Source organism: Agelaius tricolor, unplaced genomic scaffold, assembly GCF_023055355.1.
Source record: "Agelaius tricolor isolate 1412-34295 unplaced genomic scaffold, bAgeTri1.0.p SCAF_19, whole genome shotgun sequence".
Classification (NCBI taxonomy): Eukaryota; Metazoa; Chordata; class Aves; order Passeriformes; family Icteridae; genus Agelaius; species Agelaius tricolor.
The window spans coordinates 8,390,872-8,406,911 of record NW_027269279.1 but is presented as its reverse complement, the minus strand read 5'-3'; the positions used below and the strand labels follow the sequence as shown (position 1 = coordinate 8,406,911).

Here is a 16,040-nt window from a genome sequence, read left to right as displayed (position 1 = left end):
TCTGGAAGCACAAAAGCTGATCAATTATAAAATAATTCATGTGCTGCTTTTCACATGGGCAAATGAGAAGTACTTTGGGTCATTTGACAAAACCATTGCTTGCCAGTGTCCTTTGACATAATGGATATTTGACAACAGTTATGTGTCAAAAAATCAGTTATGCCGAAAAATGTATAGTCTGAGTAGAGAAACTGTGTTTGTTTCTGGGGGAAGCTTGTTTTTTAGATGTGCTGTTTTACTTTAAATGCTTCAGTTCCCTCTGTTTCCTAGCTATCTACCAGTGGAGACAAACTCAAGGCATATATGTATTTATTGTACTTAGACATACATGAATCTGATATCTGACACATCTTTTGTTGCCACAGTGTGAGATTCTTAGCACTGCTTAGTCTTTGAAACCTGTAAAGTTTAACTCAAAGGGATGCAGGGGAAGCAGATCCTGACAGCTTTGCAGTGAATCTGCACAGACCTGTGCTATCTATCTTTTCTCTTTCTTTTGACTGTACTGTGAAATTCCCATTAATTTCACTGTCACTGCAAGTGCCAGCTAAAACATGAGGCTAAACTTTCCCATTTTGCACCATGTTGGCACAGGGGACAGGTATGAGGGTTGATTTTTGCTTCTGCTAGTGCAGCCTTTATTCTCAGTACCTAACTTGACCTTTTCAAACCAGCTATGTAAAATACATGTGAAAGTCTTTATTTTTTGGGTCTGTTTCCAACACTATGTTCATAATTATCTTGAACAGAGAATAAAGGCAGACTCTGTCCTTCCAATCCTACATTCAAAAAATACAAGACAGATGTAATGGAATCTCAAAGGGGGGATTAACTTTGAGTTAACAGACCAGATACTCATATGGTACAAATTCACTTGGTCCTGGCCTTACACCAGCTGATTGTAATGATTAACTGTTAATTTCTTAAGGTTATTTGGGGGAAGAGATACTCTGCATAGGACTTGAAAGATGCCAGCACAGTAAAACAGAAAGGTAAAACATTGATCAGGCAGGTAACAAACATGCTTTTATCTACCTATTCATTTCTTGGTAGTCTCAGCAGTACATAATATCTCCTGGGAGGTTATGTGAAGTAGAGATGTGTGTAATTGCTTGTGTTTTCACTCCTTATTGATTATTCTTGCTGTGAGCATGAGAGGAAGAGATGGTGTAAAGGTTACAGCGTGCCAGTCTCCAAACACACTGGAACAGACACTCCAATCAGCAGAGGCTGTTTCAAATGCTAATTTGAAGTATAAGCCTTGATATACTTCTGTTGATATTTTGCTTAGTATTTGTTATGTTGGTTGTTCCATAGTAACTGATTGACTTTCAAGTTTCTGTTCCTTGAAGGCTTAAACTTCCTGATGATTTTAGGCGGAAGAGAAAGTCTGCACTGAAATAAGGGCATTTTCTGCATTTTCTTCTTGTCCTGCACAAGAAATCTAAAGGCTTTTTGAAGGCAAGGGAGTGAGGCTCTTCAGAGAAGAGCTGACTCCAAAGCCCATTGTTGGTTTTGGCATGAAGGGTGGTGAGGCTGTCACTGGTGTTCCAGTTGGGATGAAATCCATCTGCAGCAAGAGGGCTGGCAGCCCCTGGAGTGTAATTCAGGCCACCTAAATCAGTAGTTGATTGTTCAGAAAATGCAAACTGTGAATGAGGTTTTATAAATGTTTCAGTCTGGCTTTGTGTCATCAGTTTTCTTGGGAGTGGTGGGATGACTTTTCTTGTATGACAAATTCCTGTTCTCATCAGTTTGGGGCTGTTGATGGGAGCATCCTTAGCAACAACCAGTGGTGGATAAGATAACTAAACACATGCTTCATTTCAATCCCTTCACTTCTTGCCTTCTGTAACCTTTCCCCTCCTACAAGCACAAGTCAGCTCTTGGAGCACAAGAACTGAATGAAGTCTCCTCCTGCAGCGAGCTTTCTGTCAGAAGAGGGTGACTCCACACAGTGAGAAAACTCTCACACCTGATGTGTTAGCCAAAAATACAGGGCTGCTGTTGTCCCTTTTATCTTGGGTGTGTTGTCATGGAACTGGTGCACTCAGGAGCTGCTCCACAAGTTTTGACTCTGGGCTGGGAATGGGCTGTGGGTTTATCCTGAGAGCCAAGCTTGAAAATCTCTTTTATTTGAGTTTCTTTTTAAGGCTGTGTGACAGAGGCACCTCTAAATAGTGGTCTTCCTCTTTTTTTGTGGTTTCCAAGGGTGCTACCTCTTAAATGTTAAGTCAGAGAGTCAAAGAATGGTGTGGGTTGGAAGGAACCTTAAAGATCATCCTGCCATGTGCAGGGACACCTTCCACTAGACCAGGTTGCTCAAGGCCTTATCCAGCCTGGCCTTGAACACTTCCAGGGTTGGGGCATCCACAATTTCCCTGAGCAAACTTGTTCCAGTATGCCACCATCCTCATGGTAAAGAATTTCCTCCTAATATCAAAGCCAAATTTCCCTTCTTTCAGTTTGTACCCATTGCTCCTTGTCCTGTCCCTGCAGTTCCTGACAAAGGCTCCCTCTCCTTGTAGGCCCCTCAAACCCTGCAAGGTTCCTATGAGTCTCCACAGACCCTTCTCTTCTCCAGGCTGAGCAGCCCCAACTCTCTCAGCCTGTCTCCACAGGGAAGGTGTTCCAGGTGTTCTCCTATCCATGGCCTCCTGGGCTGCTCCAACAGCTCCATGTCCTTACCTTGGGGCCATCAGAACTGGTTGCAGCTCTCCTGGTGGGGTGACAGGAGCAGAGCAGAGGGGCAGGGTCCCCTCCCTTGACCTGCTGGCCACGCTGCTCTGGATGCAGCCAGGACTGGCTTGGGTTTTGGACTGTGAAGCCAAGCCAGGGTGTAAGGTGCAGGAGGAATCAATGTTCTTTGCAAGGAATCTTTGTGACTGTTCTTGGATCTGCTTTACTTTACATCTCTGAAGTCCAGTAAAGTCACTGGATGTAGTAAAAATAGCCTGATGCTCATTTAAAAGGCATTTTGTATTCATCCTAATAACACTGATCACGATGTGCTAATTGGCTGTTAATTGATATGATAAACACTATTATTACAAGATTCATTCTAATTCAACATTAATTAATTTACTGTTGCTTTTGAGTGTTATTTATTCATGGCAGTCGGTAGGAATAGGGAGAAAATGCTTGACTAACACACTCCAGCAAAACTACAAATAATTGAGATTTGTCTCCCAGGAATGCTACCATTTCCATAATTAGGATAGTCAGAAAAGCAAGCTTGTTACAGAGATGATTGGCCTGCCTAGATAAGTATTGTAGTAAATTAAGTTTAGTGTGTGTTGCAAGTGCAGTATAGTGGAATCTGATAATTACTTGGTCATTTGCAAATCATAAAAATGGTTTCAGTAATGATCCAATACTGACTGCAAGATAGAACAAATTTTTTGTTTGAAATATGGTAGGCTGCTTCAAACCAAATGCTGCTTGCTTTTGCTGGAAATTTAGTGAATATGGGTGTGCTGCTGCTGCACACACACACATACCTGGACCCTGAAGGTTGATTTTGAACAGTTCTGTGTTAGCCCAACTGCTTTTACAGGTTTGTGATACAAAAAAATTTCTGTCCTTGTTCTCAAGGTTTTTATATTTCTTCATTTACAATGAATTCTGCAAATCACGTGAAAAAAAGACACATTCACCAAATTTTCTGGTGCATGGTGTTTTCTGGATTTGTGTAATGGATGATTTCTTGAGTGAGTCTTGGAAATGCTGCATGCAGCACAAATGTTACACAGCTGTAACAGGAGGATGAGAAAGCTGGGGTAGAAGTGGTTTCTTTTAAATTCCCATGAGAAATATCTTTGGGGTTTTTTTCCCTTAGAATAAAATAAAAAAAATCATCTTCTTATAATCCATCTGTGAATATGAAACACTTCTACATGTATCCTTTATCTTTCTATCTTTCTTCTTTCATGCCTTTTATTTTTCTGTTCATGGACAGCAGAACTGAACCCACATCTGTAATTACAGTGAGTTTCCCTTTTTATATAAATTTTTCAGGGATGCAGAGCTGCTTATCCACTCACAAACTCACTGTAGAGAATCTCCCAGTGATCTCATGGAGGGAATTTCCATCTGTAAGGCAGTGACTCTTCTCCTCTGACTGCCCTAAGTTTATGCTGTCACCCTCTGAAATGATTAAAGAAGACTCAGAATGGCCACATCAGCAGCTCCTTTGTTCCAAGCCAGGGCTTCTTCTCAGCATGGAAAGAACATTATGAAATCTGTCTCTTTAATGTTAAATGCAGTAGCCACTGAGTGCTTCTAAATTATGTCTTACTGCTTCCCTCCTGCCTTGCATTGATTTCTTGCTTATGGGTTATTTGATCATATGAAGTTACAGAGGATCATAAATAGTTCCTGTGATTTTTGATAGAGTCTGAGACTGAAAAGTTGTAGAACAGGGTTGTTGAGATAAAATATTACTGCAAAAAAATTGAATATCCACTCCTCAATAGCAGCAGGATTTCTGATTTTCTTTTCCAAAGTGCTCAATGCTAACTCAGAGATAAAAAAATAGAGATAACAGTAGTTTTAAGGAAATCTACAGAACACAACTAGCAGTACTTCACTCTGTAATCATAACCATCCCTCTCTAATCCCCATGCCTGGGAACAGATGTGCAGAAGATCATCTCAACTGATTTCACCTCTCCTGCTTTGCTAAGTTAAAACCCACAAGGAAAAGCCACACCTATGACCAGTCATGATAATTTTCTCCTTCAGGAACTTGGCTTGCTTTGCTATAGCCCCTCACTGGCCTTGGGCAGTGGATGTGCTGGGCTCAATGGGCACACAAGGTGCTCATTCCACTTCATGGTAGAGATCTTATTCACCACAGGAGTCTTCTGCACAGTGAACAGACCAGACACCAGCGGGCATTTTACATATAAATAATTGTAATAATTTAAAATATATATATGTAATCAGTGCTCACCTGAAATCCTTTCTTTCACTGAAGATCTCCACAAGGACCACCATGGAAACAAGTGAATCATTTCTTAGACTGGAATTGACAATTGGCATCCCAAAGATGGGACTAACGTTGCTAAAGAAAGTTTTCTAGGTGCTTTCTAGGAAAAATTGTCTTTTCACCTAAGTACAATTAGCAGGCACTGTGCTTCAGAAGTCACCTCTCCTGTGCAGGGTGTCCTCACTGCAGCAAGACAGACCTTGCCCCTTGAGCCTGGTGGCAAGAGATGCCCTTGCTGTGATGGAGCACTGGGGCTTAGCTCCAGCAGGAGTTCTGGCTCAGCCCAGGGCAGTGCTGCTGTTAGCAGACCCTCAGACAAAGACTTCTCATCAGCTCCTGGCTCACTGGTGAATTGCTCAGTGACATTTTTTGTGGTTTTTATATAACCCTCCAACTACTTCTATTACTAGGTCTGATACAAAATTCTTGTGTCCTAAATGAAAACATTGTATTTATTTATTTATTTTTGGTCTTGCCACCATTTGAACAAGGCAAACCTGTTTGTGCTCTAATCAAACTGGGAAACTTTTTTAGATGAAAGCCAAGCCTGGAAATTTTCAACCTGCTGTGTTGTTGAGTTGTGAGCAATTGAAAAGGAGTTTATAGTAGAACTCTGAGTTCAGCAACTACCACTCAGCTGGCTGTTGCAGAAATGGTCCCACTGAAGGGAATGGAGCTGCTCCTAGGAGTTCAAATAGGGACTACAGAGCTCTGCCTCTTTGGAGTGATTATGGCTCATACTCCTGCTGTAATGACAGGGCTCCTGATTGCATTTATGGATGTAATAGCAGCAAATACTCTGCTGAACTGCACAGCAATAACTCTGCTAATGTCCTCTGTCCATTGATTCATGGCCCAAGGCACAGGGTACACACACAGCTCTGCTCAGATGGACTCAGCAGCATCCAGGTATCTCTAAAGAGGAAATCTGTTGGACTGCCAGGACAATACCAAACTGAGAACAGAAGGTGATGGATTGATTTACAAAGCATAAGATGGCTCACAAAACAGATTGAAAGATTGCTTTGTGCTGCTGGGGAAGTGTGATCCCATTAATTAACAGCAGAGGTAAGAGATCAGCAGGCTGGCTCTGAGTTGTATTGGAGGATGATTGAGCATAATGTGGCATCACAACAAATGTGAAAATGATTGCACTGTCTTCATTCTGGAATTCAGTAATACTGCAACAGTTGAAGATTAGGCTCTTAATTATGAGTATTAATTTCTCTGGACATAGAAAATACAAGCTAAAATTCCACTAGAGCTGAGATTCTCCTGTTATCTTCAAAAACAGGTGCAGGTTTTCCTGCTAACACATTGATGTCAGGACTGTCAGGCTTTGAGTAGGAAGCAGAAGGGGAGATTTTACTTTTCTTAGTAAGTTTGTGACAGAGCAAAGTGCTGTGGTTTTGTTTCCAGTGGAGGTAGCACAATAAATGCTCTTTGATACAAGGGCTGGAAGATGAGCTTGGGTGTGCACTTCCCCTTCTGCTGAGTTTCTCTGGGGCAAGGCAATGTGAGAAGCTGCTCTTCTATCCTCTGTTCCCATTGTGTAATGAAACAGCAAACTGAGGAAGCTTAAGACAAGTCCTGCTTCAAGGCCAGGGCTGTTTCACCTGTGCCAAAAGGCCATAAAGGGGATGTTCCATTCACTCTCCCCACTGACTCATATGTGCTAAGCAACTTTGAGGGTAGAGCTGTGCTCCCAATATGGAACTGTAACAATCATATTCTTCATGAGTTTTGTTTCACTTTGTATTAACATTGTAGGGGTTTTATTATGGTTTATAAAGCACTGATGGTTTTTGTTTTAATTTCTATTGACATTGTGGGCTTTTTATTAAGATTTGTAAAGCACTGGTCTGTGTAAATTATCCCAGAAAAAGGGGACCATGTAGGAAACTTCATTCAACAGGCAATACCCACACCCCAAGAAGCTTTCTAGGTGAGATGGAGTGCACCTCCAGTTCCACTGAGACTGCCCCAAGTGACCTGTGCAAGAGGAGCTGGGAATTCTCTTGTGTTGGCTTGGCTCATTTCTCTTGGAAAGGCAGATGATGGAATGGTGAGAGGTGACAAGTGTAGGGAAGGCTGGGAACAGGGAGTGCTGCAGAGGAAAGAAGCTGTCCCTGAATCCTCTATAGCTGCTGGGTGATAAGAAGGTGATCTTGGCAGCCGCTTCTTGCAGGACTGAAGTGACCGAGGGTGGAGCTGGAATCAGCACCCAGGCTGAGCTTTAGTGCATGGGGAGAATGCAGTGTAGTGGGGTACCCAAGTAGCTGTCAAATCCAAGTGCTTCCTTAAAATCCTTTTAGATGTTTTACCTCAAGTGAATGGTAGGATGTTAAGTGAAGCCATCTGATGCATTTTCTGTCCCAGCAGCCTGAAGAGGATGAGCTCCTACCTGAGGCAGCTCATTAATATGTAGGCACTGACATGATGAGCAAGGCTTTGGTCTGCATGAGTTTTATGGAAATGAAGTGGCTGGAGCTATTCAGGTCTTGACATTGCTCATACAGATCTGAAGTCCTGCTGTATTTTTTAGTAAGCAGATCCTCAGCTGAATGTTTCCTGCCAATTTCATCTTCTTTACAAATCAGGCTGGTTCTTTATCAGTGAAGTAGTCTGCAAAATAGAGGGTGCTAAGCAGCCATGAGCTAAAACCAGGGAAGTGACAGTACAGAGCAAAGTAGCAGGTAGTCTGACAGATGGAAAAATGTAGCATTCTTCCTTTGTGAAACTCCGGGTAGCCACAAATAGGATTATATTTAAAAAGCCATAATAGTATGCAGGTGGTAAATGCAAGTATAAAAATCCTAAACCTAAAAGAGAAGGAAAGAAACTAGCATATGAAAAAAAATGTTTAGAGGAGGAAAACAGAAAAGAACAAAATAAATCACTGCAGGAATTTATTAGAGAAAACTGATGCAGTGAGGTGGCATTTCAGGTGAAAATTTGAGAGGATTTTGTTCTCAGTAATTGCTAGATAAATGATAGTGTGGGTATTGACAGTGAGTTAGATTAAAATAAAAGGCCCACAATATAACTATTTTAAATTCCCTTCACCTTCTGCATATCATTGCAGAAAATCACTGATTTCGAAAGAGAGGTATCCAAAAATGTAATGAAAACCACTAAAAATATTTGAGTTCATTGATGGGACATCATCAGTTTGAAATGAAAACAGTTTAAAAGAAAAATGGCTTGTTTTTGCAATTGCAATTGCCCTTCATTCCCTGTCAGTTCTCTTTGCAAGCGCATTTCTTTCTCTCACAGTCCCTTTTTGTCCCTGTCACTGCAGAAACCCTGAGCATGTGCATGGCAAAGCTCATCAGCTGCACAGGAGAAAACAGTAGAACTGGGCATAGGCCAATGGCCATAATAAACAAACTGCAAATTATAGGATAAATTAAATTTAAGCTATCTTTGTAATGTTTTAATACTCCTCTGAGTCCTAGTGGTGGAGGGTTTTTTAAAGAAATACCATTTAAATTGTTTGTGTCCTGTGTAAAGTTAAGAATGACTTACGGTGCTGGAAATTTCCTAATTTCTGAATACAACAGGGGGCAATAAAGTTGCCTTAATTTTGAGCAGCATTTCTATTGCACAGAGATGTTCTGGAGGGGCTGTGGACAGGGAGGGTGTGCTGGGAGCCTCTGGGACTGTGCAGAGACTAACTCTGTGCTGTTGGGGATCTGAGTGTGCTCCTGGGCAGCGACACCGCTGCCTTGTAGCCCTTGACAGTCAGCAAAGAGCCCATTCTGGGCACAAGGGACACCTCTGACATGTGCAGCTTTCCTGGGAAAAACAGACTCTGACTTGGAGAAGTGTGCTAGGGAAGCTCTGCTGAGGAGAGACTTGAAGGGAGAGTTGGGGGAGGTGTTGAAACCATTCCCTTCTGGGATGTGCTGCTCCCATTGCAGCAGGATCTCTCTCTCGTGGCTGTCTAAAAGGAGTATTTCAATTACTCAAGGGCATTTCAGTACAAACAAGGTCATCAAATTGTTTTATCACCTAAACAGTGCTCTGCAAACATTCAGCTGGTCTGTTTTTTCCAAGTCTATACTACTGCCTTGAACAAGGAGGAGATGCCCAAGAAGGATTAGGCAAAGGTCTTTTTTCTGTGTCCAGCCTTTATTTTGTCATTATTACATTTGGAAAAGAAGAAAGCTTTTGGTATTGTTTAATTTTACCAACATATGTTTCCAGTTTCAAAAACCTGGGAAAAAGTGTCTTTCTCTCTCTCCTAGTCTCACTTCACTCTTGGCAAATGTCTTCTGTCATGTTCCTTATATCAAATCAAACAGACTTGAGCATGTGTTTTTAATAACTGTAGGAGATGTTTTGGAAGGTGCAGTGGGCTTTGTAGCTGCACTCAGGCTGTCTGATAACTGAGCCCAGGAACAGCCTCAAATTTGTCCTACATTTGCCTGGAGCAAATGTCTCCAATGTCTGCAGAAGGAGCCTTGAGGTGGTGGGGATGTGGAGGTGGGAGGAGAAAGGGGCATCACAAAAGGCACTAAGTGCTGGTGACAGCTCAGATCTTAGAAATTTGAAAATTGTACCTCTGGCAGGGGGGACACACATCAAGTATCCTTTAAGACAACACTATTCCTTTCATTTGAAAAATAATAAAGTTAAAATTTGCAAGAGGAAAATTTGGGCAGGAGGAAGATCTTTGGCTTGGAGGTACTTTCCTTCTTTGTCTGCTAATATTCAAAATTTCAGGTTCTTTCTAAATCATTTTTGTTGAGAAAGGTCCTTACAAGGTCAGACCACTGAAGAATGGTGTTGTTTCATTGAAGAATGAATGTTGTGTTTTGGATAAAATTATGTTTTTCTTACATTGTGTTCTAGTTTTTGAATTGCAGAGTGGGTACACAAACCAAAACCAAAGCACTTTAAATTTCTTATTAGAAATGTCCTCCAGCTCTTCAGTTTATCAGCACATCCTGTCTGAACCTCACACTGTGGTGTTTGCTTTAGAAAAGGAAGACCAGAAATGACTCTGTTAAAATAAAAATGAATAGGTATTTCAAATTGTACTGGAAGAGCCCCACTCCTCCATGAAAAAGTGAAGACATCCAAGTTGCATTTAAATGTTCCAGGGCACATCTGCTGTTACAAATAAATGCTATCTGTCAATAATCCTCAGCAGCTGTTCAGTAGCAGAGTTCCACCAGCTCCTCAGCAGAGCTGTGCTGACCATGGGAACGAGCAGCTTTGGCTGAACAGAGGTTTCCTTCTGGGGGAACACCAGCCTTGCCAGTGTTTGAATACTTTGAACACTAGGTACAAACTTGGAGGGGATTCCTTTGAAGGTTCTGTACTCAGGTGGAGCTTGATACAACTCATAAACATCTGGGTACTTGTCTGTGCTTGTGCAGCCTTGTTCAGGATGAAGCCCATGGGCATGGGCTGCTGCCCAAGGGGTGGTGGCCCTGTGTGGGGACAAAGGAGAGGGGTACAGACTGATGGGACACAGGCTGCACCGCTCGTGGGTGCTCCCCCTGCCCTGCAAAGGCCTTTGAAGAGGGAGCTGAGGTGGAATGTGTACTGCTCTCTGCACCCTGCCCTGTGGATACACTCAGAGATGTCCTGTGTTTTGTTTTTGAACAGGAAAAGCCAACAACAATGTTCAGTGGGATGAGGACTCCGTAGAATACATGCCAGCCAACCCAGTCAGGATCGCATTTGTCTTGGTTGTTCATGGCAGAGCTTCCCGGCAGCTCCAGCGCATGTTTAAGGCTATTTACCATAAAGACCATTTTTATTACATTCATGTTGACAAGGTAATATATCACTGGTTATAAATTGCCTGTCTCACCATCTGTCAGTCTACCCATCCTTGTCATCTTCTTCATCTTCCCTTTACCTCTGCTGCATAAAGTGCATGTCATTTTTTGTCTCTCCATCTGTTACATGTTTGGAGCCTCTTTTTTTTTTCCCTTAAATTTTCTTTCTTGTTATCTTATTTATGTAACAGCCTTCATTTCTCCTTCTCTGTGATGAGTATCTCCCCTTGTCTGTCTGTTGTACATTTAGTTAGCAGTAACTGATAAGTTGATGCAGAGTGAGGTGGCCCACTGGAGGGAGAGCTGACTTGAGGTGCCTTGGGCAAGTGACACACTGTAAAAGGGAGGTGGTGGCAGTCACCTCCTTTACAGAAGCCCTTTGGGCTCTATGATGACAAATGGTGAACAAAGTTAATCACACTGCTTAGTGATTACTGTAGTTGTAACAAAAAATACTAACCAGGGTTCTCTGCACATTTAGCAAAAGAAGGTTGTGAGCCGTAGTAAGTGAGGGCAAAGCAATAGCAGCATTCAGTGAGTCAAGAAGCAGGGTAGGCCTTTAGTGAACACAGGGAGAGACAATTTTGGACTGAATAACTTGAATGTATCACTCTTCTCTCCTGTAAAGCGATCCAATTACTTGCACCGGCAAGTGCTGCAGTTTGCCAGCCAGTACCCAAACGTGAGAGTCACCTCCTGGAGAATGGCCACCATCTGGGGAGGAGCAAGTCTTCTGACCACCTACCTGCAGACCATGAAGGACTTAATGGAGATGAGTGACTGGCCCTGGGATTTCTTCATCAACCTCAGTGCTGCCGACTACCCAATCAGGTACAATGAGTATTTTAAGGATGCACATGTTTTGTTCCTAAAGGAGGTACGGAGATAAGCAGTGATAAACAATGATAATGTCTGTGCTGTACTGCAAGAAGCAGAGGAGCAGTTTCTTTTGTTTTACAGCAGAAAACTCCTGTTGGTGAGCTGGTGTCTGACAGCCACAATTTAGCCAAGTATTCAACCCCCTGCCTGTACCCTGTGTGTCTTCCCTTTGCCTGGGGGGACCTCCACTGAGAGGCTGCTCCAGTCAGTCATTATTTCCCACAAAAGGGGTACCTGCAAGAGAGGATGAGGAAAGTAGCCAAAAGTGGGGGAGCTCAGCAAATGAAGCCCAGGCATGGAGAGATTGCTCCCTCCCAGGGCTCTGATTAACAGTGTCATTTGATGTCTCAGCAAGGGTTGAAGGTATGAATATAGATTCAGGTACTCCTCTCCCTTCTTTTAGTACTTTTTCTGTGGAGGATAATGGCTGTAAAAGTGACAAATAAGTTGCTAGGAGTCAATTATATCTTCAGCACCAACCGTGGCCTGAATATCCTCATTCAGATGGCATCAGGCTAACAATTTCACACACCATCACATGATAAGGCTTGTGATTTTAAATGAAATTATATTCTTTCTGGATTTACATCACCCAGGCCTCAGAGCTGCATTCAGTAAGTTTGCTACATTGTGCAAAAGTAGATAGTCTGTTAAAAACCCCAACCAAAACAAAAAAACCCAACAGCAACAACAACAAAGCCACCCAAAAAACCCCCAAGTGTCCTGAAACTGTTTTTAGGTTTAGGTTGTAAGAGTTATTAAGAAGAAGGAAACACAAAATTCTTGTGACTTCTGTTTCCCTCTATGCTGAAATGAACCAGTGAAAGGGGAAGTGACTTTCTTGGGCGATTTCCTGATGAGTGATGATACAACTTGGTTTTAATACTCCTGGAAGAGAAACATGCTTCCACTGGTGAGGTTTCTCCAAGATCTCTCTCAAAGTTTGAATCCCTTCCTGAAGGTGTTCTTTGGACAGAAATTGCCACTGAAGTGAACAATAGCAAAACCCCTGAGCCTATGCCTTAGGAAGGATTTTGTGAGGACTGACAAAAGGCTTTATTGCTGATGCCCATTTCTAAGCATTCTCAGTGAAATGCAACACATTTTGGGGAGAAAGATTAGAGCACAAGAGTTACTGAGGCTGCCTTGATATTAGAACATGAGGACTTAAATTAAGAAATCGTACTATTTAAACACTTCTGATGTGTTTAATCAGGAGAGGAAGAGAACTAACAATTTTGGCATATCAACCTTGCTTATAAGGGAGAGAGTATGTAGTTTTCTGTATATCTCTTGAGTCTTGGGAAAAGCTAGCTTGTTATTCCTGATTATTCACTTTCCTGGTGAGGGATGCTGTATTGATGCTGAAAAGTGGACTAATGCAGGACCATAAAGGAATAAGTAGGTGATGACACTGTGAATTAAACAGGATAAATTGTAGGAGAGTGCTGAAGGTCTGGTAGGGTTGTACACTGGTGCCTGTTGGTGAGTCCAGTTATCCTGTGCTGTTGAGCCCACCCCAACCACTGTGTGATGCTGAGGCCATGACCTGGGGCAGTCTGAACTGTTCCAAGTCCCCTGGGGAGCAAATCAAGCCCCAGGGCCAGATGGGGTCAGTGCCTTCCAGACATGGCCATCAACAACCACTGGCTCTGTGGGGCAGACTGCAGCTGGTTCAGCATTCCTGGAGCGTGTGTGATAATGCCATGATGTCTTGCAGTCATTCCACCTCTGCTGGAGAAATTCCAGGCACTTGTTTCTTCAGAGGGGGAGCTCTGGAAGGTGGTGCTTGTCCCTTGCAGCTGCTCTCAGAGCTCTGTGGTGCCTTCCTGGGGGCTCTCGGGGGCTCTCAGCACCCAGGCAGGCTCTGAGGTGCTCACTTCCCTTCCTGCCAAAGCACTGTTACCAGAACTGCAGGGAACATGCTTCCTCTTCATCCCATGATGCACTTCAACAAAAAATAATAAAACTTTTTAGTGCTACAACTTCACTGACAGTGAAGTAATGTTAAATATTTCTTTTAATATGGAATATTACAAATATAAACCATGAGAAGTCTTGTCTCATCAAATATATATATGAGTCCACTTAATTTTCATGGTGGAGGTGCTATAAATTATTATTATTTATAATCTTTAGGAAGGCATTACCTCCCTGCATAGCCCAGAGAGAGCTGATTGTTTTTTCAGGAAATAGTAAAGAGGGTGTTTGGGGGATTCTTTCTTTTCTTTCAGACCCCATGCCATGATTTGTTAGATAATGGGCTAGGGGCACATTACACTTCTCTCTGGTTAGTCATACTGCAGTGGGTTTTGCTAGGTTTCCCTATATAAGAACATATGAATTTTGTAGATTAATAGTTTTTATCCAGAGCTGCTTCATATTAAGCTTTTGCTTCCCATCTGCCATTCCATCTGTAATACTGAAACCTTTACTACTTCTCTTCTGATAATAAAAGCTAATCCAGCCTTCTAAGTCAAAAAGCCATACTCAATATGTGGGGTTAATACAATATGATGAAGCCTAAATCTGTCCAGGGAGCAGTCTGGTCTGTTCACAGACTACAGCAGAATTGCCAGGAGCCTTTCATCCTTCAGAAGAGATGTCCAGAAGCAGATGTTAAGCATCATAAAATATAAAGGCATGGGAGAAAAATATTAGAACTATTCATTTTGTGAGGGAAACAATTAAAAATATGAAGAATAAAACATATGCATGCCAGGAAAATCCAGATACCCTTATTATTCCTCCTCACGTCTGAATGTTTTGTTTGTGGAGTCTGTAGGTCCAGCACTAGCACAGAGGAGGTTCTAACCCATGTGCTTCTCCTTCTTACTGAGTGGAAACCACTGGCAAACAGTCTGGACATGAAGGTGCCTCCAACAAAAGTGTTTCCCTTTAATCAAGAGGCAACATGTTATTTATTGGCCTAAGTGAAAAGATGTGGTGCATTATCCACCCTTGACTTCATTCAGCTCTGTTAAATGTTCTCAACAGGAGAAGGAGGGGTGAAATGGTTAAAGACAAACCTCCACAAGCAACTCAGAGATGGGAGGTTGTGTTACTGTCCCTCCTTTTGCTCTGGGCTCGTGAATAAAAAAGGAACAGATTTGGAGGGTTCTCAAGAAATCATCTCTCACAGTCATTGCATTCACAAGAAATGGAAGAAATCAGCACCTTCCTTCCTTTTCCTTAACTTTTTTTTTTAATTTTAGTGGTATTTTTTTCATAATTTAAAGTCTTTTCTTTTGGGAGCCTCTTTCAAAACCTTATGGGAAAGCTATTGATGTCTTCAACCTCCTACTTTACATGGCTATCTATTTGCATTATTTATTGTCTCTGACAAACAGCATAAAGTAGTCAACCTTATGTTCAGGGACTGAAATTTCACTCCTAACAAGGTGAACTATGGTAGAGCATCTATTCATGCTGAATGTTTAATGTGCATTGCAGGAGTCCTTGGATAATGTGGCAGGTGAAGTGTTGCACCACTTAAATTAAGGAGTTTAATGAGATCATTTAACAGTGAATATCGTGTCAGTGCTTACCTGGCCACAGAGCTTGTATAAAGAATAAACATAATGCAACATTTGAACTATTTGTAATTTACAGTAAATCACTGAGCCTCAATCACCAAAGGGATCACCAAATCTAATTGCCAGCTAATGCTTGGTCTTTAATAAAGGTCAAGCAAAATTATTAGCAGAAGCTTGGGGAGTGCTTCAGAATAGTAAGAAAATAAAGTGTCTTATTGATGGAGCCAGGAATGCAGATACAACTACATTTTCCATTATATGCAATCAGGTATAACAAAAGAATTTAAATGAAACCCAGTGAAAGTACTTGTGTTTTGCTGCTTGGCATTATTTTAGGATGAAGTTGTGTACTTTCCAAAAAAGCCTGTGCTGGGAAGCCTCAGTTAAATGAGACACATTCAGCAGAAGTTTGGGTCTGGTGCTTGAATGGAAGGTGTATCATCATAAAAATAGCACCTGAGGTACTGCACACTGCAGGGAGTAAATGGGATGATCTGACTGGCCCTGCTCCTTTAAGCAGGTGCCAATATGGAGATTATCTCTGCCAATCAGAATAACACAGAAATTTAAAAACTGAGCTAGCAAATAACTATTGACTGACCTGCACTTGCTTCATTGTTATGCCCTCTGTTGGTCAAGGTGACATTGGTTGATAAAAAACCAGAGTGATGACATCTAAATGAGGTCCCTGAGCCAGAGAATATTTGCCAAGAGTAAAAAGGTGGGAGTGCAGGGAAGAGGTCTTCAGATTTTCTTCTTGTGGTAGGTGAAAATAATTACAACCAACAGATTAAGGAAGTTCAACCTTTGGAAAAAATGCTTTAGCACTTTTTCAAGTTAT

At 41.9% G+C, this 16,040-nt stretch overlaps 1 protein-coding gene across 3 annotated transcripts in view; it reads left to right on the top strand.

The window, feature by feature from the left end:
• The window catches only part of XYLT1 (xylosyltransferase 1), a 177,157-nt gene that overhangs the window by 104,371 nt on the left and 56,746 nt on the right, over positions 1 to 16,040 (top strand). For all 3 annotated transcript variants that reach the window (XM_071444154.1, XM_071444155.1, XM_071444153.1), the window contains 2 exons: positions 10,609 to 10,781; positions 11,413 to 11,615. In XM_071444154.1, the coding sequence (XP_071300255.1) occupies positions 10,609 to 10,781; positions 11,413 to 11,615 (376 nt within the window). The remainder of the gene's footprint in view (positions 1 to 10,608; positions 10,782 to 11,412; positions 11,616 to 16,040) is intronic.